Below are 25,842 nucleotides of genomic sequence, written 5' to 3'. Positions count from 1 at the left end.
CTATCTGAATTTACTTCCAGTCCCAGAGGCTGCCTGCACATCAGCAGCAAGACAAGCTGGCCAGGCACAGGAGTCTGAGCTGGTACTTTCCTGCACCCCCTTGTCCGACTGGAGCTTGACCAGCTCCAAGCACCCTAGCTCCAAAGCCAACGTGGTGGAGCTGCAGGCTGGCACATGTTGAGAGTTGGGCTGTTTTCTGAGTGCAGCCTGCCCCAGAGCAACATCTAACCTGAGACCAGGACCAAAACACAGCTTTTCCTGGATTTGAGGCCCAGGATGTGACACACAGACATTATAATTCCCTCTCTTCTCATTGCTGGGCAAATTGGAGAGCAACAATCAAAATCATTGCTCAAAAAAAAACCATCAAAACTGGTGGCAAAAGGTGTAAACCTCATATAGCAGCTCTGAAACATCATCTGACAGTCGTAGAAAAAGCGAGATAGACCCTACATTAACACCCATTCCCCATATTTATTTTCCACTATCGATTCAACTCTCCCATTGTTCAAATAACAGAACAGTTGGAAAAGTTTAAAGAAGGAAATACAAGGTGTTGGGGCAGACATTAAGGCATCTCCATGATCGCTCCTGTGCTGGTTCTGCAGCACAATGGGCTCACAGCGTGCCTGTAAATAACACAAATTTGCAGAGTCTCTGAATCTCCAAGTGTAACTCACATACAGGTATGTTACAGGATAGTACATACCATCAAAGACCCTGGCAAGAGCAGACCGTTCTGCAGTACCTTAGGGGCAAGATGCAGTCATACAGTTATAGTTATGCAAAATACTTAAGTAAAAGCCGTTGCTAAAAATACTGAGCAAGTTAAAAAAAAAGTATCTCTCAGCTAAACATTACACAAGAGACCTGCTGTCCCAGCCAAGATTTCACGGCCCACCTTCAGAGTCCACTTGCAACTGCTTAAGAGACCCATGAATTTCAACTTCATGCATTAAACAGATGAAAACTCAAAAAAAAATAAATATGCAAAATCTAATGCATCATCTTCCTTCAGTTTATCCAAGAGAAATGCTACGGCTTGCTTCCAGTCTTCCTGGATATTTTGCAAAGCTGAAATGTCATTTGCAGCTAGAGGCTACAAATCCAGTAGAATGGTATATTGCTGGTTTTGGACTTGACCAATCTAGCATATATTCTCAGCTGCAAGTTTGGTATTTGGAATTGTCTAAAAAGATTGCCATTATAAAATAATTCCAATACCCAAATTACGTGGGGTATCGTTTTGGCAACTGCAGTGATCTCACATACACTGACAGGCTGCCATTCAAACCACTGGCAAATGAGAACTAATTTGCATACATTTATTTTCATAATTAATTGTGACTAAATGTAGACTTATGGTACATTTTGTTTAGAAATTTTTACATTAACTTCTGAAAACTGGGGTCTATAGTGAAAAATCTGATAGACAGTTGATTATGTTCATTATCCATGCAGCTGCCCAAAATGTCTAGCCTACTACTTTTCCCCCCCCGTAGTATTCTTTTCATCCAGTGTTAAGTACTGCTTTTAAAGTAGATATAATGAAGTGGTAAAAAAATGCTCCTGAATAGACACGATAGGCTCTTCTTTCCATTTCAAAAGTACAAAAGTGGTGGGTTGCTTTTTTTTATTTCTTAATTATCTTACTCTTCATAAATCGTGGAAAATAGACTTCTATTAGCAGAATTTGGCTGATTCTACAGGTCCCACACCTAGAAAGGCAGAGGTGCTACATAGTGCTACATGCAGATACACACACACAAAAATTAAAATAAAAATCTGGCTGCCATCTTCTCTTCTAAGTGAATAGCATGGTATCTGCAATTAGCAAGCACTCGTATTACCCAGAGCACTACAACCTATGAGCAGTCTATCTGGATATTTTATTTTTAAAAAAGAAGCAGATCAACTCTCGGGCATTTTTCTTTAGCTATTTGTTAAAGCTGGAGCTGGGGAGAAGCAAAGTTTCATCGTATGCAGTTATTATATATGTTATACCAGTGTGACAATAAATAAGGGGCTTTAATTTCCAGCACTTTCTTAACATCAGTGTGCTCCTGCCCAAATGTAATTTCACATTAAACAATATTCCCTTAACACAAAAATACATGCCTTCCAGGTAAACAGCAGGAAGTCCTGCAAAATGCCAACAAAATAGATATTATGGCAAAAGTTATCAGAAACTAGCTCCAACAGAAAATACTTCTGCTTGGAAATTTTTTTCTAGTCTTTCTAATGAAAATTATCATTTTGTCATCAAATTCCCTACTAGTTTTTCTGATTGCTGCCCTTCCAGAAACACTCTCCTCCTTGCCCTCCTTTGCAGAACCCAGACTGTAACTCAGATGAGCCAGAAATAAAGCAGTTGGCCAACAGGGAAAACAAACAAACAGAACCCCCCACGCAACAGGCTTTTCCAGAACGACCCAGCCTTCTGCCTGTGCTTCATGTGTCATGCTGAATCATGGAAGAGCAGTGACTCACAGAGAAAACAAAATACCCTCCCCTCCCCCTGTAAAAGCCAGAGATGTTACTCCCCGTGGAGTATGTGACTGATATTCCCTACTTCAGCACCCTTTTTTCATTAAAATGCTTCATGCATAGTGTACTAGTTCTGAGGTCTCTTTTGCATGATCACTGATTACTTCTACACAGTTTTGGGAGAGGAGCAATACTTTGCTAATGTGAACCAAAATGGCAGACTTTTTCAGATTGCTCCTCAACCAATAACAGGAAAAAACTGGATGGATTTAATTATATATATTTTTTAATATTATTCATCAAACCATTAAAGCAGAGGTGTAAATGCTTTTTTAAAAAGAAGAAAATCAAATTTAACCCAACAGCTTCTCTAAGATTGCATGCACATATAAAAACAGGCTTTCAGCAAAGCCCACAAGCCTCACACTTCAGTCTCCAAACGGCAAATGCTTTTGGTGCTCTGTCCCAGGCAGCTCCCAGCACATACCTTTCCACGTGCTTTTTCTTGCCCTTAGCTGTGCTGTCTGCAAAGCTGCACTGAGAAGCAGAGCAGAGAACTGCACGGGATTAGAACAAACATGTTATCTTTTTTGCAGAGTCATTCTTTAGGCTGGGATATATTCCCAGGTCTGATGGAGCACATGAGCAATTCTACCAATACAGCTATGCAGATAATGTGAGGGCAGCAAAAAGCTTCTGGCCTGGAAGAAGGAAGAGTGGAAGAGTAGGGAAGAGAATGTTTAAAATGCTGCTACTGCAAAAAAAAAACACCCAAAACATTCATACAACTCTGCCTTCATCCTGAGGTGAAACATGGTACAATCTTCCAAAGCTTTTAGCAGATATTTCTCTAGTCCTTGCATACTCACAAACTTAACATACATGTAAAGTAAACCGCTGAAATGATGTGCTGGCAGTATTATTCTGCCCCAGAACATCTGTAAAGCCAAACCATTTCACTGCTATCCAAGGCTGGCAAATGAATTTCTTGACAAGTCTGCAAAACTAGTCACTCTTTGCCACTGCTAACCATTCTGCCTTTGCTTTTGAAAAATGTAACAACATAGTCAACAGCCAAACAGCTTTATAAAACTCAACGTTCCTTAAGAACTGATAGTAGACTACGAAAACCCAAGGCTGGACCACCACGCCAGCAGAAAACTTCTGAATATCTGCTCTGCTTCCGAGGCCATCCATTGACTTTGGCCAGGCTCATGCCACTCTCATGCTCTTGTTAACAGTCAGTAATTAACCAAGCCTTATACACATAAAGGATCCCAGAAAGTCAGTGTTAGGCTTGCACATGTGCTTACTCCTGACAGGAAGCCCTTGATATACTTTACATATGATAAAACACTGCTAATTAACTCAGTGGTGCAACCAAACTCCTGATGTTCTTTACCAGAGCTTTGACAATAGGGAAATGAAACAAGCTGGGTGTGGATCCAATCACAATTTTTCACAGTTAGAACCATGCATGCTCATAGTAACTTTGTTCAAATGTGATGAAAGAATATTTTAATTCTTCATCCATCCAGTAAATCTTATGGGAATGATGACATTCCCTGTCCTAGTGTGGCTTATAAAGAAAAGACTTTTCCCCACACCTCAACAATTGCTTAAACCCAATTGCTTAACTTAATCCTTAAGTTAATATTATTTTCAGAGAGAGAAGTCCAGCTGACTTCTTCAAGCTTTCTGATCACTGGAAAAAAAACTATTCTCAAGACTATAAGTAGCAGTATATCTTGCTAAGTCAGATAAGTTTCTTATAGAAATGCCTGGGAGTTACTTTGCCACTCGTCCTCGAAATAAATGCAAAGAGTCATTGGCAAGATCAGTACAGCCAGCTATGTGCAACTAAGTATTCAATAAATAAATTCAAGGCAATAGTAGATAGTCTGACAAACAAAGATGAAAACTTCTTTACCACCTGGATCAGCTGGAAAATCAGCAGGGGAAGAGAGGGAGGAACACCACTCAGGGACAAATTAATTCCCTCTCTTGTTCATAAGATTCCCTGAATAGGACATTATTTTGGGTAAGGATGAAAGAAAAGCTTCACTTAATTAAAAAACAACTCACAACTAGCACCCAGCTATTTCTACTTTTTCATAAAATTGCACCAACATGACCATGACTATGAAGGACGTACAACCTTAAATTTCAGAAAGAGGAAAGGAAATCTCATCACTATCACTCCTTGCTCACTTTAAAGTCCAGAGAACATTAATAGATTTCCAAGATTTACTTAAATTTCAGAGTTACTTTTCACTGTGGCATTATACTATTGCTGTTTTCAAGGATCCATAAATTTTGACAATCCACATTGCAAAATGCTGCTGCATGCAAGAGACTTGCATTAAGCAGTGACTCTTAGCACCCTTGAAAATTAAGCTGATTGTTCTTTACATCTCTAAATGATAGGTTAGGCCTTTGGTTTCAAGATCTGACATTTTACAGCGCTAGCCATAACAGTTTCAAGAAGTCTTACACAAAAGGAAACTTCTTGAAGAAAAATCGTGTCAGTTTGAAATTCAATAGGCTATACGTGAGCAACCACCTAAGGTAATGCACTGAGATGCTGGTCAGACTACTGTAAGCTACAATCTTTCTACTTTCCCATTTGTATTTACCTTATACAAATGGCTCAACGTTTCATAAATGAGTTTTGGCTGAATGGAGATGAATTCATGTATTTCTGAGCTGGGAAGTCCTGTTAACATGTTGCATGTACACAGTTAGAAAGCCACAAAACCGTCATTTTCCTCATAGCATTTTGTTGTAGGAAGTTTAAATCACAGAAAAGACATTTGAAACGTGCTTTTATAATGAACATGTCTGTTAACTGTAATAAATGACTTTCATTTTCTTTCTTGCAATTAAGCAGAATCATCTAGAAATTTTCCTGCCTCACATGTGTGTCTGAAATCTTCCTGACCTTCCTTTAAAATGCCCACTGCTACCTTTTAACTTCCCTTTCTGGAAATGACTGAAGAAACAAAACAAATTTTACTCACTGAAGAATAAACACAGTCCATCCACCCAACAGACATTCTTGAGGGAGGACTGCATAATTCAGTCCTTCCTTTACAAACTTAGCTGGCTACAAACTTAGGGAAATTCACTCCTTTTCTCAGGAAGTAATCAGAAAAGGCAAGCAAAATTAGATGTTGCATACCAATGGATACCTTTTATTCCCCCCCCCCCCCCCCCCCCCCCCCCCCCAGGGATTATCATTAGGTGAGCAATTAACGACCTTCCAGAGAAACGAGGCACTTCTATTAAGAAGACACGAACACTTGCCTTTATATAATCCCAGATAGTGTGACTCCAAGCTAGTCCTCTGCTCGCATCATTAAGCGGTTACATGTCCCTCACGCATGACCTGACAAGTAGGTATCTTCCAAATACCTCTTTTTTTCCTGAAACACGCACTTTTCTCATTATGAGTCAGGACACAGACTAGATCTGGTATATTTTCAGGATAAAACTGATACAAGCCAACAAAAATCTAAGCACTCTTCCGGTGTACAGTAAGCCCTGTATCTAAGCGCAAGGCATGTTTGCAAGGTTTTCACTTTTGTAAGAGAGGTTTATGAGGGAAAACCGCTATTACTCACTGTTTGCGGTGCCTGGGAGTCCCAGGCACGCTCTGGCGTTCAGTGCTGCTGAGATGAGGAGGAATGATTTCAGCCCTCAGAGTCATAAGCCCATTTATGCACCAATCAGTTGTTTGCAGCAGCATAACACCTTCTTTCATAATGAGACCGAACATGTTTATGGAGTCCCTTCCAGTCATTATTGATCCGAAGGTGGCAGTGTGACTGGCCTGCACAAGGTGCATGCCAGCAGCCCAGGCTGCGCTGCAAACTGCTTCCTTCTCTGTCCAGCCCCACGCTGCAGCAATTACGGCTTGACAGAAGGACTAGGAAAACTAATTTCTAGAAGTCAAACCATCTGCTACCTTCCTAACTAACGTTACCAACAAGGAGGCGGTTGATTCCAGCGGCTTTGTCTCCTGGTTACTGGTGGAAGCCATTGATTTACTTCTGACACGTTACTAAACAGCTACAGGTCAGCTATGTCCAAGGTGAGATTTTCCAAGATAACTGAAAGAGCTGGATTCCTCACTTCTGCTGAGCTTGTTGGGAAAACTTAAGACTTGCTTGTCACTAGCATGGGCTGAACCAGAACCGCACCCTTTAAAAGGTTCAACCACCCCTTAACACTTCAATAGCATCTTCACATTTCTTCCGAACAAGAAGTATTTTTTTTAATTAAGATGTCACTGGATACATTGCTCATTTTGCCATTTAACCTCCTCCCCTGCCAGTTTTGTTACTCTTGTGTCCTTGTAACAACAACAAAAAAAACCCCAACCAAACAAAATACGCAACAGCAGCAACAATTAAAAAACCCCCAAACAAACAAGAAAAAATCAAAATCCCTCAAACCCGCCACACTGTCAGAGGAGGGTATAACATAATCATCGCCACTGTTTACGAGGTAACACAGGCCCGTCCTATGGGGAAGACAGAATGGAAGTACTGCTTGGAGGTTCTTCTCCACCAGTTCAAGCACACCTAATGGGGTGTCCTCTGCCTGCTGTCCACAGGACTCTGTCTACAAACCAAGCTGCCTACCACTAGAAACAGAGAAAGGCAGCAGTCATCACCCAGGCACCACTGGGAGAAGGGAACAGTTTGTTGCTTGCTTTGGTCTCCCTGTGCATTGCTAAAGAGGGGCCAGGGACATGTCCCCTGGCACACAAGGAAATCCGCTCCTTTAATGTGCAGGAGAGAGAGTCTTCTGGCTCCTTACAAAAAGAGAGAGAGAGAGAGAGAGAGAAAGCCCCTACACTCAAAGGACAATTACCATGAAGTAGAACAGAAACGGAGAAGAAGGTTTCCTTTAAATAGTCACATTTACATTTGTTTTAGATATCCTTCTATCCCCATTACTATTACGTTTTCCAGGAACATTCTCAGTTATGTTTTAATAACAAAGGTCCATAGAAAGCAATAATTTTGAAGATTATTAATGTGATGTCTTTGCAGCATTTAAGTCATCATATGTTTCTGTAAGAATGTTACAGGCACCAACGCTGTTCAAATCCTGAACTCCTTGGGAAGAACTATTCCCAAACAAAAACAAAAGTTCGATAAAACTGAGAGAAAAAAAAGTACCCGTGTGTGGGAATTCACAATATTTACTTACCCTGCAGAGTGATACGGTAGTGCGTTTTCCAATGCTGGCATCTTTCATCGAAAATTAAGTTCTAATTTTCAAACTAGAGATGTAGTTACCTATCCCTTTTAAAAAGCATCACAGTAATTCCCTAAATTACAAGAACAGCCATAAACACAACACACAGGCTTTGGTGAATAAAATTAAATAATTTTAGGGTTTCCCAGTTGTGGGTGAAAGCAAGATACAAACAAACCAAGCATGAATTTACCTGAAAACAAGGCAAGACTGCAGAAAAAAAGGCCCAGTTGTCTAGTGCCACAAACTTCAAGCAAATGTTTATATACTGCAAAACCAGAACAAGTTCATGTACAGAAACCCATTCAAAGTCGTAATACTCACCTGTAGAAGTACGAGCACCCCCTGACTGTGTTGTGAGTAAAGTGTTCCTGAGTCTTCTCATTTCCAAAGTCCTCCAGTGGGTCTGACCACAGGATGTCACACATAGGTCCGTACGCAGGTGGTTCCTTGAATCGATCTAACTAAGAAAAATAGGAGACAAAGAAATACTAACTTCTTTCAACCATGTATCAAAGAAACACTGAAGCAAAGTTGCCCTTTTTCATCCCATGGGTGGGTAAACAGAGACCCAAAGCAATCTATTTTTCAGTTTTGGGCCGCTCTCAGCTTTATAGCAACCGATTTTGAGTAACAGTAAAACACTCCTTGCTAACACTGACAAAGAGGAGAAAAAACAGATATAACCAAAAATGAAGAGATACAGTAGATTGCCATTCTATATAATTTTTATGTGGAATTCCCTCCCCCTTTTTTCTACTGTATTTTGCAATCATTTCAGTAGACAAAAGAGGAGATGGTATTTCTGTATTTTGTAAATTTTTTTAACATCATGGCACTCAATTTATGTGCGTGAGGCACCTCAAGAAAAAAATACTGTAGTTATTTCAAAGCAAGTTCCCATTTTTATTTAAATAATTTTTCACAAAAAAACCATATTTAAATACCAAGACAATATCTCTGCATTACAGCATCTTGCCATGATATTCTTGTTGCTCTCATAACATTAACCCTAATCAAGCAGCTAAAGCCTCCTCTTTCTGCCTGACTACTGGTATTAAAAAATTCAAATTATATGGAATCTTACTGCGAATAAGACAAAGCATACAAAATACAGAAATATTAAAAATCAGCATTCATTTGCAAAAATTCTTTAATATAAAAGCACCCCTTAAGACGTGTGTATGAATCAGGCTTGCACTACAAAACATTCTCTACTCTGACCAGAAAGATCAAGTAATGATTTAGTAGCATACCCAACTCATACCCCCCACGCCCCCTACTCCTCACAAAAAAAATATTTCCAAGATAAAGAATTTTTGTATGTTTTCAACACTCAGTTAAAAAGTTGTGATGAGACCTCTACAATTTTACCTTTGTGTCCTTGTCATGAAATATTCACAGCATACCTACACTTAACTTATTTCAGCCCTCTAACAATAATGCTTTTGTAACTAAAATTAACTTTAAATTAAATAAAAATTCATAAATATGCAGAACCAAGATGAATAAACCTGTTCGCAGGGTGTGTGTATGTGTGAAGATGTTAATGACCTTAATCTAGAATCTGAGAACTTTTTATTCTGCCATAACATTCTTGCAAAGCCAGCTAATTTTTAGGCAGAGAATACTTATGTAATGAGATAGCAAACCTTTACCTCAGAAACAAAACTTTACATTCAATAATTTTTAAAAGTGCAATTAATCTAACTGCTTTTAAATCAAAATGTGGAATTACTGGCTCAAGTTTGTTGTTTTTTTTTTCTTTTTAAAACTGCACTAATTTCTTAGTAGGCTACAAATTAACTTCAGAATATAATTTATCTTATAGTAACTTTAAAGCTCAGAAGTATACATTCGTGTTTGCAGGTTTCAAACTGCAAGAAAGAAACAAGAAAATCTCTTCTGATGAGAACACTAAGAATGAATGGTTTAAATACCTGCTTTTAGAAATATCAACTGATATCTCTTATACTGAAAAAAGATCTGAAAAAAAATTAATCTTTCATAACGTGCAGCAACACTGGATTATGTGAAAAAAAATCTGACACTGTTCTTTGAACTTTCATGAGATTTTAAAGAAACTTCTCAGAACACGAGAGTACCACTCAAGCATCAATTTACTAAGCTTCACTTCATTTACTAGGCACTCAAATGCAGTACTATTAAAAATGTGGCAGGACCTACAGAGAATGAAGCTCTTGACATTTTTTAAAATAATAATGTTGTTTTAACTATAGTAATTACAATTATACTGTAATTTTTTATTATATCTTTTAAGTACCATGAGTTTTTTCTACAGCTACTTTTACCTCTTCTCCAAGGAAGTGCAGGGTGCCTAACAAGGCACAAGGAGTCCTCAGATGGTGTGCTTACATTGTGCTAGTAGATTAATGCTTGAAAGAAATTCATGCTATTTATTCATTCATTCCCAAATACTTATATACCTACAGATTATTGGGCTTTTTTTAGAACATGAAGATGATAAATACTTTGTTTTACTGGATGCCGGTGATTCCCTCACCTCAATAAAATAAGACTAATAGCAGCCATTCCTTTCATGTTCCATTTAAAGAGACCTTTAAAAGGTGATAATGTCAACATGAACGTCAAAATGACATATGAGCATCTCACACAAACGAACAACAGTAAGAAAGGATTCAAGTTGTAGTTGCTGGTGATTAATGGTTCACTTATTAGGCCTGAACACTATTCAGACTTACTTTTCTGATGTCATCTAAGGTGTTGATCTCTGGAGACAAGCCACCGTGTACACACAGGAATTGTTGGTTCATCAGAGCAGCCAAGGGAAGGCAGTCGAAGGCATCCATGCAGGCATCATATACACGTTCTGAATATTTGATTTTACCTTTTAAAGATCAAGATGGTATCAGAAAGTGCCATCAATATTTAAGAGGAAAAAAGAAATTAGGATGCTACTTAGTTTCTCAATCTGAGGACCGTATCAAAGCTTGCCTCATGCAAAAAATTATTTTGGATTATTGTTATTCGCTGCTGGAAAATTCTTCAGATTCTGAGGTGAAACTATTGAGAGTTCTGCCAAATTTATTACTATTTTCTAAGAAAATGTAAATAAACAATTCAATATACTGTTATAGTCTGCCATGAAATCTACATAGCAAACCTTAAGAAGTCTGTTGAGTGGTTGTCTTCTGCTACATTACCACTCAATATAATCTCTATGAAGTTATCAGAACTTTAGCACAGTCTCTTATAATTATCTACAGAAATGCTATTATGAAATGAACGAGGTGGTACAACGAGGCTGAAATGTTAATTTACCAATATGCATATTAAACTCAGTAAACCATGATGCCTTTGGAGCCAATTAATATTTCCTTTATCCCTTACGCCAAAAGGGGAACACAGATTTATGGCAATAGCTTCAGATTACAGTGCCACTGAAACAAACAAAGCTTCACTGCGCAAGTGAAGGTCTATATCTAATGAGCTTCTATGTGTCCCTGTATCCTTTCTTGCAAAACAGAAAGGAATTCCTATAAAAAGGGCATACTGCGAAGTTTAAACCTAATTAGAGGTTAAATGTGAAAATGCTATACTTAAAGAAAAAAACCAACAACACAATATAAAAATCCTTTGCATTTTTCTCCTGCCGTACAGGAGAGCCAGTGAGATGCCACCTCCTCCTCAAGCGATCAGGGTCCTGTCAGAGATACCAGAGCTGGTGTGCTGGCAGGGTTTGATTGCTAGGCGGCTGCATGGGAAAGCAAACCAGCAGCTACTGCAAAAAGCAGTGCCAACATGGGTTTACCAAGAGCATTCAGGCTCAGGTGTCTGCACAATAGCCCTGGGCTGCCTCGCAGGCCAGGCTGGCAAGCTGAAGTGCCTTGATACCTGCAGCACCAAGTGACAACACCCCTGGGTTTGTACAGGTGGTTGGTCACTACCCACTGTGGAGGGTCCAACCCCTTCCTTTCTCCACCACTGAGGACCCTCTCCAGCCTCTGCAAGGTGACTGCCTTCTCAGAGAACGATGATCACAATTTGACATTAGTGATCGTTAAGAAGAAGAGTACATTTCAAATTAAACAAGCATCAAATACTCACAAAATAACAAATCAAGTTGTTGAAAAGGGAGTTAAGAGGAGAAAGGTTAAGGGAGACTTACATTCTTGCTTAAATGTGAAATACTCTGTTAAATGTCTACATTCATGATTCCCACGAAGTAAAAACAGTGTTTTGGGGTAAAGGATTTTCAAGGCCCACAAGTACAGCACACACTGTGAATCAGAAACAAGAAAGAAAAATATAATTCACAATTAAGGATGTAATTCAACCACGTAAGTACAGCTCCACCAAAAATACTAGCAGAAGAAAAAGTAATCCATGTGAAACATTTACTTGCAATGGGTTAGTTTCACTCTTCATACATAACATGCAAACATTTCTTTGCACTTTAACCTGCACTTGCTGAAACTAGTATCCTATATTCTGATAAAGTTTCACACCTCTGCTCAGTGGTGCACTGCCTTCAGGAGCCCCAGCTATCATGATGCAATTGCTGCACATCTTTAAAACAAAGTGCGCACTCTCCACCTGGTAGGTTAGGCAGAAATCTGCCGTGGAAACAATTTCACCGGAAGATCCGCGTTTCCTGGCTTAAGGAAATATTGCCACAAAACAATTTAACTCACACTTCAGGAAATACCTCAGCTTCCAGTATTACACAGTTTTTCAATGAATGCTTGTTGATTTTTCACTTAACATTTTTCTGTACAAACAACGGAGAAAAAACCCACAAAGCTCTTGCATTAAATGAAGTTACTATAAAGCTTCTATAAAGCCTTTTATCTTTCCAGATTTCTATTTGAGATGACATTTCTTCTAGACATGTTTTCAAAGATAAAAAAAGAGAAGCCTGGGAGAGGCTAATCTGTGCTCAGACCTCTCAAAACCATAGGATTAAAATAGTTGTTTTGAAAACAAAACTGACACAGCAATGCTGCATTACAAGACTCTTGGCAAATGAGTAAACTCGCAAACTTAATGGAAGATTTATTCTTTGTGCAGGATGACCCTGCCCAGGTACCTGGCTGACAAACTCACAGCTACAAGGAAGCTGATGGAACTAAGACCCATTCACCCCATGAGATGCACCACCATCTGCAAGAACACTGTACAGACCACAATGGCCTCTCAAAAAACTGGGGGTAGAAAACTGCCTGAACAACTTCTATTCCAATCTTTCCTTCATTAAATACCCACAAACTGCAGAACTGTTGCTCGAGAAACAAAAGGTCACAATGCCCCTGTCCCCTCAACTTTCATTTGCAGCTACCTCCTAACACTCCCCTTCCTTCTATTGACAAAAAATATTTATTTACCTTAATAATCAATAGATTGGAAACTCAGAACGTACTCCTAACCAGTTTCTACTAAAGAGCAAATTCAGCATTTTTGTCAATGTAATGCCTCTGTATTTGTACAGCATCAATTCTCTTCTACAGTTCAGAATGTCTTGATAAACAGCATGATTACATTAATCACATCTCAACGTTTTGATTTCTGCTCCCTCATTTGCTATGCAGTCCTCATCATATAAAAAAAAGGAAAAAGGATACAACACTTATGTTTGTGCTAAGCCTCACACTATCCATAGATAATTACATAGCAACAGGGGGTTTATACTACTCCTCTTTGTCTTGAATTTATTACATATAAACACCTGGATGCTCTGCCTGCGCTCTGTAATTTCTGTTCTTCTATTCAGAGGGTCTAGAGCCAGGTAAAAGAACAGAAAGTACAGACAGCATCCTCCAGGACCTGCAAAATTAATTCTCCCCCTTGGAAACAGATGGAAGGCCTCCCAGCTCACACCACCTCTTCTGCCTCCCAGGCACTATTGCCACTGCAGGAAGAGAGAAGAGACATCAGAACGCCAGGTAGATCATGCTGACGGAAGCCAGCATGAAATTATGGCGTCAGGTCACAGGAATTACCTGCTGTGGCCCAAAGCAACACAAAGGGTGAGCCTCGAGAATGTCTTCTCTCTGTACAAACTCCAGCAGACTTGGGTTTGAGGATTTCACTTCAATGGGGAAGGAAGCCTGCACTTCTCCACACCACTAGCTCAACCCTCCGTCTCTTTGAAGATGACTTCTTCATTCCTCCAAGAATTCCCAGAACTTTCTTCTTCTTAGAGCTTACTGGCTAATGCAAAAATTTGATGTAAATGCTGTGAGACAGTAAATTTAAAGTGACACCTCCATCCATGCAAGAACAACTCCAGCTTTTAAAGTTGTGTATTAGAGCTTCTAATCTTGCCAAAGGATCTTATAATTTAGAAAAGCACAATGATTAGTGCTTTACTAAAAAAAGAAAAGAGAAGGAGAGAGGGGAGAAAGAAGGAGAGAGGGGAGAAAGGAAAGAGAAGTGGTTTAACCTTCCCTCATAACTAACCTTTTCCATTTTCATGAAGCTTTGGCAACACTGAAGTGACTACTTCGGTACTCAAAATATCATCCAGATTTGGGAAGCAGTAAAAATGAGGAAAGCTGGAAGTTTTATCTTTTTGGCATTTGGTACTTACTTACAGGTAATCTCTTTAAATTTCCTTATCACAGATTTATTTTTTTTTCCCCTCTAGACTCATTGAACTAGACTGAGAAGATAAAGGAGAACCAATGCAGTCCAGAAAGTTCTGTGTTTCCCTGACAGTATTCAAGTAATGTAAGCCTACCGTTCATATTTTGTGTTGTCAGCTGTACCATATCAAAGGCTTATTTTGTTTAGATAATTCCTTTAATTTTCTCCCTTTTCTGTTCAGTAGTCCAGTGATGTAACATTGTAACAGTAAACAAGAACTAATTAGCAGATTTTTTCTTCCCCATGCAAACTAAACAGCAAATATCAGGGTGACAATTTTTCATGGCTTTTCAACTTAGTCATTTACATACAAAATCCTTAAGTTCAAAAACAACATATCATGAGCAAACTTCGTATTTTTTTCTAACTCTGCTTTGCATATCATGATTCTTACTGAAGTCAAAAGAGTTACAATAATTTGCCTTTGGTGAAAATCTGATCTTACAATGTTCAATTACTTGGTAATATTGCTTCCCAATAGCAAAATTTAAAAAGCTCTCTTTTTTCCTCCAACTTTTTCATCAAAAATATACTACTCATCAGCTCTGCTGTAACTCTATGTAACATACACAGCAGCAACCTTGCAATCTGGACATCTCTAAGGTATTTTTGGCCTGTCCCATTTCATACTACCAAAAAAAAAAAAATACATCTCTTAAATGCCAGCCTTCACACTGCACCCCTGCTTACTTGCGTAGTGTCTTTCAGCTGTTGAAATAGCAGATATATTAAGTTTGTAACAAAGAGGTAATCTGCCCACCTCCCACCTTCTATAGTCAAGCTGTTTTCCTGCTGAGGTTCTGGCAGCCTCAGCATCAGGAAAGAAAAGGTCTGTGCAATTAAGCACAGTGTAAGCCAAAGGCATGTATTTTCAAAACAGACTTAGGATTTAACTCCACTGTTGCATGCTGAATTTCAGCCTTTGCACAGTTCAACAGTTTGACACCTCCTGAAATGGAAAACTGAAAGTCCCAGACCTCTTGCATGCATCTTAAGTTATGTGCTCAAAACAAGTAACCTTGGAAAATGGTTACCGTTGCCACTGGATTGCAACCACAGCAAAATCTGTAACACGGTGCACTCACTTCTGGGTGCTTTTGCACTGATCGTGCCAGGAAGAAAGAGATGCAGCTCCCTCTGTTAGCTGTGTGGCTTTGTACGGGTAACAAAGGATGAACTCTCCTTCCAAATGACTGTTGGCATTGGGCACTCCCCCAGCAGATGAAATTAAGTGTGAATAAATGCAAGGTAATTCATACTCAGAAGCATCATTTGAGCCATGCTTTGCTAAGGTCTGTACTGATGCTCTGTGGAACAGTGTACTAGCACAGCTCCTTCACTCGTAACACACACCTCACCTAAATATAAACACTGCATTGAAATAATTATATCATCATAGTACCTTGTACAGGTACAGCTTACAAAAATGGAATAACCACCTCAATGGAAATTGTAATTGCATTCACACTACTGTTATGACTATTTATTAGGACTTTATTTCAGGGACAAATAAAGATACATAGGATCTGTAACCAAAATACTCACAAGAGATGCAAGTTATTGCTGTTTCTGAACTACCATCCCTTGATCACAGGGAAAGAAAACTTTGAACACTACTACAAATAAAGAAAAATTGTATTGTCTTCACTACAACAAGGACTTCATTCTTTTTGTCTCAAACTTTCAGGGCATAAAAGATGATCACTTCTCTTAAGGCTCTGCTGCAGAACAGGGACAACAAGGTAGTGCCACTTGCATCAAGCAGATCCTCAGTGAACAACTTAAAGTCTTGGTTGCAGCTTGTTTATCAATGTGCTGTTATTTACCTGGTTTTTGTGTTTCTAAGACCAGTGCTTATGCACATAGAGGTTGCCTATTTAAAAATTAAAAAAGGCTACTGCTGTGGAAATAGACTTCTTATGGAGAAACAGTGAATCCATTCCTCATGGTCTGGGTCTCAGCTGTTTTAAGATGTTGTTCAAGAACTTATGTTTTGGTTTTTTTATGAATGTCTGTTGAATATTCCCAAGCTGCTTTGGAATCTTGTTTTAAAATCTGCATGGTCCTTTAGCATCTCTAGACTTCAATTATTTTAACTCTCTTCTAGCTAGTCTCCCAGATGATTTTGTGAAAACATCACCTGCAAAACACTGCTACTTGCTTTGTACTCTTTTCTAGTATTTATTATGTATAGACTGCATCGCTCCCATTTCAGCCCTTGGAAGGACCTTAAAATATCCAAGAAGGAAGGACCTCTTTTTCAACCAAAAAGTGACTAGAAGATTCTTTTTCTGAAATGTTCCTCTAATTCTTATAGCTAGTACTTTCTCAATGGGTATCTGTGTGCTGGCTCCTAGCTCTCCTCATTGGACCTCATGTCCTGGTCTCAGGTTTTTTTTGGTACAATGGGTCCCACAAAGAGATGGAAGCAGTGTGGACTAAGGGGTGCCAGCAACCTCCAGGGCATTATCCCACTTGCATTAACCCCTGCAGCCAAAAGGGGTTCTTGGCATGCTGGGGACCCGCTTTGGGAAGAGCCGACACAGGACCAGGCAAGGTGAGAGGATGGCCCTGGTGCAAACAGATGTTCCAGTCTGGGAATCTAATACATATAGAAATAATCTGAATTTGCTGATTTACTGAATATTCACAGCTCCGAGGAGCACTGCCCAGCAAAAATAAGATAGAAACATATTTGCTATTGTTACATAAAAGAAAACAGCAAGAAAATTTTAGGATAATTAAGGTGTAGAGATTTTTTTTTACACTGAGAGAAGTGAAACAAACAATTGACTTCACTGGTGAACTATTACTGCCAGCCAAAACTTTTAAATTTTAAATCAAGCTGTTTATTGGGAAACCTTAGCACATTAGAGCAATGGAGGAAACCAAAAGGTGTTTATTCTTCCAATAAAGTCCTAGAAAGTGCATGGAGATTTGAGAGGTAATAAACACACGACTTCACTAGCATTAACTTCACCCACAGTTTACTAACATGAATTTATTTATACATAATTCTTTCTTTGGGAGAGACCAGTTAATAATTTCTAACAGTTTACCAAGTTCAGATGCATCTCAAGTGCCAGATGTTTTTTTAATTGATGCAAAGTCCGATTATCAAATTCCAGACTCACTCCAAACACTTCACTTTATTCTTGCTGGAAATATCCCAAGAAGAGTTTCTTGGTCTGGAATTTTGGTCTTTGTGTTTGAGAAATGAAGATGCATGCATGTTTTGAACCTTAAAACATAACTTCAGTTTTATTAATTTTTAACATTGGTTTAATTCTCCGTTAACTATTTCTTAACTGTCTGCTCTATTAAAAATTATCACTATGAACCTTATGATATTCAACTGACATGTAAGCCTCTATGGTTTCATGTGGGACTGAGCAGGAAAGTAATTCCAACAATTCACTTATATAATATTATTAATGCATTATAGTCAGTATTTACTCTGATTGCAATATTTCTAAGACTGTGATGAGAAGCAGTCTGTATGTGTATACCCCACGCCCATCCCCTACAACGCATGGCATTTATGTCTGCCTTTCAGAAGAGAGTTTTCAGACTCAGGTAGAGATTAGTCATTCTTCCTTACAGTACATTCCTGTAGAATTACTTATGCTCTAACTATTCTTTGGTTTTAAAAATAGCCCTCTGTTTTGATCATTTGGGTTTCTTTCCTCCATGACCACAAAACTTACGTGAAAGTGAGTACTGAGGAGTTTCTACTCCAGAGTTTCCATTCCATTCCACCCTGGAATGGTGCACAAGCACATCAGGGAAATGTTATCACTTATGGAGCCAAGGAAACAAGTGTGTTGAATCAGATACTGCAATTTGCAGAAATTTTTTATTCTAAGTGAAGAAATGCTCGGGCTCTGCTGAAAGGTCAAATGGAAAAGAGGCTGCAGCTACAGAATAAAGATTTGGTCTGTGCTGAGAAACCATGTCTCAGTCTGCCTACAATTTTGACATTTTTTGTTTTACCTGTTTTAATTCCTTTATTAGTCTCTCATCCTGTGACACCTTGCTTAGAACTAATTTTAAAGACACAAAATACATACCACCACTGCCTCCACCGCCCCCCCTCCCCCTTCCCCGCCCCAAGCAGTGGAGCTAACTGGTAAAAACAAGTGCACAAAACAGAGCAGGATGGAGCCCTTGGATCAAAAAGCTCTGTGGGGCAAGGACTGTCATTTCTTAAGCAAATACTTCTCCCTTTTCCTCTCTGCATTATCAAATGCCTTCCACCTACCTTATGCAATTTCTTCCTCTGTTCTTAATGATAATAGCTTACATTATATAGTACCTTTCATCCAGAAGAATCCCAAATGCTTTCCAGCCCACAGACAAGGATTATCTCGCCCACTTCCAGAACTCAGCTAGGTCTAAGCTCAATGGTGTCACTTTTACGCTAGATATCACATGGCAATTGAAGGGATTTTTTTAAAGCTTATATTACTCGCCATTAGTACCTTGGACTACCTACTTAATTCTTTCAGAAAGACCCCAGAACTGCAGTAATCTTCTGCAACACACAGCAGAAAGGGGAGCCAACAGACTGATGGAATAAAAATCACTGTGTTACTGACATGGTAGAAATACACACTGAGATCAGGCTAGGACTGTTTACTACCATGACTTCTCCAACACAAACTACAGACAAGAGCTGGTGCCTGCTAGAAATGCTCAGGGCCCCTTCTCCACCAAAATCACCCCCTACCCCCCCACCCCCCAACATGCCAAGTTGCATTCTTCACCATTTTCCTTTCCTTGTCGCTACTTACTGTTCTGAGTTCATGCCTGAATGCATAGCTCTACATCCAAATAAATTTACAGAACAGAAACCCGCCTTTCCTTTCAAAGACATTCTTTAATCAAGGTGACAGGTGGGGAGAATTAGTTATGTGACCAAAAAAGTAGTGGTCTGAGAACATCACATACAAAAAGGAACAATATAAGTGACAGCTCAGATATTTCCTTGGTACTGCCAGAAGCCAGTACTGCTTCCGGTAGAAGAGTAGCATTCCAGAACAGAAAAGCTAAATTCAGAATATAATTTGCTAAATATGTAAATGCAGGTTGCTAAATGAGGAATTTTAAGGGGCTTATTCCCCACCCATTAGCTATTTTACTTTGTGTTATATGCCTTTCTGTTGTTTTTAATTGGCAATAGCCCTGGAGTACATTTTGGCAAACTGTCAGATAAGCACTTGAAAGCTGAAGCAAATCCACTTGTTCTATTCCTTATATTAAAAACATCTATAGAAATGAAGTCAAAACCCTCCTCTTCCAGATACAACTTGGGTCACTCAAAGTCTACAGGAGATCAGAACTAGGTTATCACAACTAAAAAATGGTGGTTCATGACTGAGCTGCACAAAGGTTTAAACCTGTGAAGCCACCCCCAACATTCCCAACCTTCCCCAAGTGATCCAGCATGGTAATCCACAGCAATAATTCAGCTCACAGTTCACTGTGGATCAGAAAAGGAAGGAAGTAGGCACACATGGCTCAGAAAAATAAACATGATCAAAGTGCTGACTTCAGTATGAGACTAAATCCTGACTACATTGATGTCTGGCAGGTGGGTAAAAGAACCTTGCAATTCTTAAGTGTTTAGAGCATTTGCACTTGGAATAGCATATTTCTATTTGTAAAATGTACCAAAAGATTCTGTTTACATTTTAAATTAAGTTTTAACGTGAACTAATAAAGCAAAAGTAGTTTTAAGGAATCTTATTTTTAAGAAACTTTTCACACTGTAAATATAACACTGGCAAGATAAGGCACTGATCCATCTTACAAACAGATTATAAATAACTCAGCTCCTTGGGATCACATATTTTACATCAGTATGGCAACAGTGTGCTAAGACGTGGTATGTAGAACGAAACAGCAGTATATGTGTTCTCGTGTGCTGCCGTCTTATCTAGTCACAGACACATAGCCATGTATCGTAGGACCTATATTGCTTCTAAAAGACAATGGGTATTCTCCCCTCCTCACTTGGAGTTGAAGTCTGAACTTTTCAGAGAAAAGAGTCAACCTGTAGCTCAAAAGCTGCTGCAAGGCCTTCTGACTGGCCTTTCCACGACTAGATCAACTATGATCTGGATGAATAAATGCAGGTCAGGTTTTATTTGATAAACATGCACATCATCTGTCAGTTTGCAAAACCAAGCAGCAACACAGAATAGAAGAAAAAATCCAGTTTGTTTTATGAGCACTGGAACAAAAGATTTGTGCTTGGTATTTGACTTGTTTCTAGTCAAAGACAGGCAGGTTGGACAGGACACTGTTTCTTTCACAAGCTAAAGATGCTATCACTTAACCTCGACATTCTACAACATGATACTGGAGTCTGCACCAGGTCTCAGCACCTTCAGCAGGGCATCTGTACATTCTCTGTGGATTAAAGTGCTGCATCAAAAGCCAGAGATCACTTACTCCTGCATGGAACTCAATCAGCCTCTCCAGCACAGCATGTTACCTGCTGGCTTTTTGTCCCATTTATCCCCTATCTAGTGCTTCCATTTTCATAAATTTTTGCTTCCAGGAGACTCAGATTAAATAAAACTACAAGTTAAACTAAACGGAGTTGCTCATCCAGTTTTTCTGTTATGTGTCTTTTCTAACAGCTCATGTTTATTTAGCTTGTGCACGCTGCAGACTGCCTTCTGTGCTATATTTGGACAGCCACTAGTCAGCACCAAGGTGTATCCTCCATCAACTTTCCAGCATGGATACAGTGGGATTTGGCTGGATACCAAGCAACCTTTACGAAAACACCAATAGTGACATTAACATGGACTACTTCTGCTCACAACTGGTATCTGTGAAGAGCTTCAGTATTCCTGAACTCGTTAAATTATGATGCTAAATACACACAATAGGCTGCAAGCAGTTTCACAGCCAAAACCAGAAGATACTTACTTCAATGCTGAAGTACCCTCTGTCCACGTAGTCCCCCAGGAAGAGATACCGCGTGTTGGCTGGAGAACCTCCCACTTCAAACAGTTTCATCAAGTCAAAAAACTGACCATGGATGTCTCCACAAACTGGAAGAGAAGAGCAGCAATATTCAGATTTACCATGCAAAGATCATCTTAGGCACATACATTCTGAAGTCACTGTCTTATAAGAAACACATTATGACAATTTTGTACATCATCCTCTAGTTAAACGACCAGTGAGAGCCGGCAGCTGCTCAGTAGCTGTTTTTCTATGACACGCATCCATATATGTGCGTGTAAAAGGCTACCAACTAATTACAGGAGAGCCATTAGACAAATCTGACCTACAATTATCTTCATAGGTATCTGTCTATTCTTCCTACTGCCCAGCGCAGTACACAACATTGGCAACAGTGGTAAGACAAACCAAAGTAGTCCTGAAAAAAAGAACATGTACAAGCATAGTTACTCTTTCATTTGACATTGCTGCTCTATTTCTCCTAGTCTTAAACTCAGACAAACACCAGGCGGCTTTCCACAAAATGCAAAGCATGCCTGTTTTGTGTATGCCACTGGTTAAGCCGACAAACTCCTGACTTCTAGTTTCTGTATAGAAAAAATGGCCTGCTTCCTTTCCCACAGCATGTCTTATACACGAGGGCAGTGGCTTTTCACGTTTTAACCTCTACCGCTTTATTTAACCTCACATAATTATGATTTGTTTCACTTCACTGCAATGAAGTCACTCTAACAAGTGGCTTCCCCAGAAAGAGCAGCCCCAATAAACATGACAGACAGAGCGCAAGTGGTGTGCCACCGGGGCTAAGTGGGGATGCCTCCTTCTGTGCCTTAGAGTTAAGAGGTTGGCTTAGCCACCTTGTGAAATTGCAAACTCTGTGGTGGGTGATTTTAAGCTCCTGCAGGAAGGCAGGCAATGCGTCTGGAGGACCCCATCGAAGCTTAACTAACAGTGCTGTGTCAAAACCTGTGTTGTTTTGCCTTGCTTTGTTTCCTCCACCCAAGGGAGGAGGAGAGCTCCACACCCCCAGTATAGGGCCAAGCCTATGCCTTTTCTGGAAATGATCTTTAACAAAGAAAACATTAACAGCCCTGACTTACTGAGGTCAGTTTGGACTGGTTCTCCCTTCAGTGATCCAAACAAACGCCTGATTTTCAAACTAGAAGGGTGATTATGACAAAACTGAATAAACCAAGGGTTCAACCTTGTCTTGCAACAGCAGCCCAGCTTCTTATTAACTGCTAACACTAAATTCAGTAGACTTCAGATGCTCTCTCTGATGCAATGTTCTTGTTCCATCACAGAGAAACAAACCTCACGTTTGTGGCATACCATGAAGAAGCTGAAGTCACATCTCCACATGGACACAAAATGACTACACAGAACAGCTGTAACACCAGATTCAACAAACTCGCAATGCAGTGTTCAGACATTATTGTCTTTCATCTCAGTCCAGTGTCACATTATATATTTTACTTGTATCACTTTTCTCTGAATGTATACAGTAATAATAGGATCAATATTGGCATTCCATCCAAAAACTAAAGATAAAAAGAATCCCTACCCAAACCAAAACCAACCAAACAACTGCTCCCTGGGTACAGAAAAAACACTACTGATACCCCAGTCACTGCCCTCACGAATATTTATGTGAAACTGATGACACAATTCACCAGTACCAGCTAGGTGAGCATTCTGTGACAGTAACAGGGTATTTTTCCCCATAAACCAGCATATAGTACTCTTACCACCACTATGTTACATTGTATAATCTTTTTCCTAGTTCATTCCCCCACCCCAAGAGTTTTAGATTACAACCTTCATTTGAAAAACATAAACATTTACGATTCCTAAGAATATCTGCTACTAATTAGGAAAAACAAATAGTATTTAAATCCTCAAATGGTATACCACCACTTTTATGTCTCTAAAAAATATTTGTACCCCAAAGGAAATTTTTGATAGCATTTTCATTTGAACACGTTAATCTACCAAACTAATACACACCGCTTGACTGTACTCCTCTGCATGGACACTGTGGGAAGATTAAAAACACATGTCGCATACTGATGGCCAAGCAATCTGCTCTCCTAACTTCCAGCAAAAAAGCTTTTAGTTATGTAACTGTACAGCTCTACCAATTATCACCCGCCCCCATTTGCTCCAAGTGCAAAAACCTGAAGTCGAACAAGACTGAAAGATTTTAAAGGGATTTAACTTTTGCTCTTTCACTAAAGCACAAAGAAACAAGACTTTTGTTGTTGTTGTTACGTGGACATGTGTGAACAGGTAAACACATTGAGGCTTTTACAGAGAACCAAGAAGGTTAGAGAGCTTTCTCCAAGTAGCTCTATGTCCATGAATTTGTCACAAGTCAGAACAACAGAGCACAAATCACTGGACAGAAATAAGAAGTGCAGAGCTTAGCAATCCCATGACTTGCAAAATTCTGAACTGGACTTGAGAATTGATACTCAGTGGATACTCCAGGCACTTTGCACACAGGAGCCTACTCTTTTTATCCATGACAACACATGCATAAATGTATCCAGGTAAAAAAAAAAAAAAGAGGGGGGGTGGGGTGGTGGTGGTGGTGCAGGACACAGCTAAAAAGCCCCTCAAATTCAGCCTTGCCAATTAAAGTAGTTCCAAAAGAGAAGCTTAAAATCAGTAGGTAAAAGCAGTGGAAGGAGGCACTCCAGTTAATATTGAGATTTTAGGTTACTATGGTCAGATCTCAGATTCCTACTGAAAGACTACAACGCTACATACAGTTAATCAAATTAGCACTTTCATGTTGCTTTGCTGTTTCCCATCACTAAGGGCGAGCTTTGCAGTACTGTCCCACCAAGAGCCCACAGGAGAGGTTCTACTATGTCCACTCCATGTTGCCTCTGCAAAGCTCTTTTTGAAGTTCACTATCTTGCCCCGTCATGTTGCAGAAAAAAACTCTGAAAATACACTACTCCATATTCATGTTTACGCTTGTACAAGCATTACCTTTGAATCTGTATTTATATATTATTATATTATATTATGTATATTATATATTTATTATATATTATATATAAAAAATTAGTTTTGCCAAAAATGCCCTTTTTTATACTTGTGCAGGCCCTTTTTTGGTACTGGAGCATTTGGTATTACAGTTCATTCAATGAGAGATGAACACTTTTCCATCAAAAACCAACAAAATAAAACCCAGCACAGCGATGCAGGAAATTAAATTCTTAATGAAGATCTCCAGGATCAATATACTTATGGATTTAACGTATGAACACAGGGAATATAAAACATCATTTGTATGTGTGTGGGATTGACATTAAAAGCAGCTGTATTTGTACAAAATAAATTTATCAAAAGGAGGAATACAGGGTGGTATGTCTTCTATTAGAACTTCACATATTTTGCTATGTCATTGGTTTCCCAAAAGTGCCATCAAGTCATGGCCTTTTTACATTTACCAATTTCTGATAATTAAATAATCTGACAGGATTATTTTTTTTTCTTAAAAAGACTGCTTAATTTATCCAGTACTTTTCAACTGCCTTTATATCCTGAAATTGCCAGCTGGGCAACATAAAACAGTGTTTCCACTGGCTTGCCGTTTCCAGGGAACAGTTCAGGCACTGAACTTGTCCATGGATTTGTCTGCCTGAGCCTGTCAACAGTGTCTACTTACCTAACTGCTCAGGGCAGCAAGCTCCAGACCTCCACAGATCACTACGTAAAGAACATTTTAAAGCTGTTTTAAACTTATCTCCTACAGAATTCATTAGGGCAATCAAAGTTTAAGAAACACTGGTTGGTTGTGGACTCCTTAGAAATGTATCTCTGTTGAGGAAGTTTTCAGGGAAGACACAGGCCCCTCCAAAAGATTCAGGTTGAGAGGACTGCCCATGCAATTACTGAGAAATTGTACTTCTGAGCAGCTTTTCCTATTTGTTATGATTAGTACTTCAATCCACTACACCATCTTACATTATAGCAGCAGAACTTTCCCAATGTAACTGTACAGAAAATATTATTTTAAAAAATAAAAATAGAAATTGGACATTGGGGAGAGAAGGGAGAATTTTTGTTTGTTTGTTTTTAGCAACTGTCATCCCAATACAAATTAAACTATGTTTCTGATGGCTTCATTGCGAGGATGTCCCTCTGCTTTATGTCAAAGGAAAAAGCAATATAGAAACAGGAACCATTAAGTTCAAGTTGTACTAGCAGTGAAGGAAACTCAAAGCTTAGCGGTAGTATTGTCAGCGTATTTATAGAAGACAAAGCAGCAGCACAGTAAGTTAGATTGCAATGATTATTGGCACAAATAAAAAGTCTGAAAGTGCTCTTCAGATACCTTCCTTGAAATAACTAAACACTCTTCACTACACAAACTCAGTCTAGAGATTATTCTGTGTGGTTTCCCACTCCAGATGGATATTAAGAACAAAATGTATAGTCATAGAACATTAAACACTGTAAATT

The 25,842-nt window shown here is 39.1% G+C and overlaps 1 protein-coding gene across 2 annotated transcripts in view; it reads right to left on the bottom strand.

Moving 5' to 3' along the window:
• Positions 1-25,842, bottom strand: part of PPP3CA (protein phosphatase 3 catalytic subunit alpha) — a 195,828-nt gene that overhangs the window by 36,795 nt on the left and 133,191 nt on the right. For both annotated transcript variants that reach the window (XM_040598681.1, XM_040598690.1), the window contains exons 3-6: positions 21,325-21,449; positions 11,906-12,017; positions 10,479-10,624; positions 8,080-8,219 (exon numbers count right to left, since the gene is read on the bottom strand). In XM_040598681.1, coding sequence (XP_040454615.1) covers positions 8,080-8,219; positions 10,479-10,624; positions 11,906-12,017; positions 21,325-21,449 — 523 coding nt within the window. The remainder of the gene's footprint in view (positions 1-8,079; positions 8,220-10,478; positions 10,625-11,905; positions 12,018-21,324; positions 21,450-25,842) is intronic.

Source organism: Falco naumanni, chromosome 1 (genome assembly GCF_017639655.2).
Source record: "Falco naumanni isolate bFalNau1 chromosome 1, bFalNau1.pat, whole genome shotgun sequence".
Classification (NCBI taxonomy): domain Eukaryota; kingdom Metazoa; phylum Chordata; class Aves; order Falconiformes; family Falconidae; genus Falco; species Falco naumanni.
This window is presented reverse-complemented; position numbering and strand designations above follow the sequence as displayed.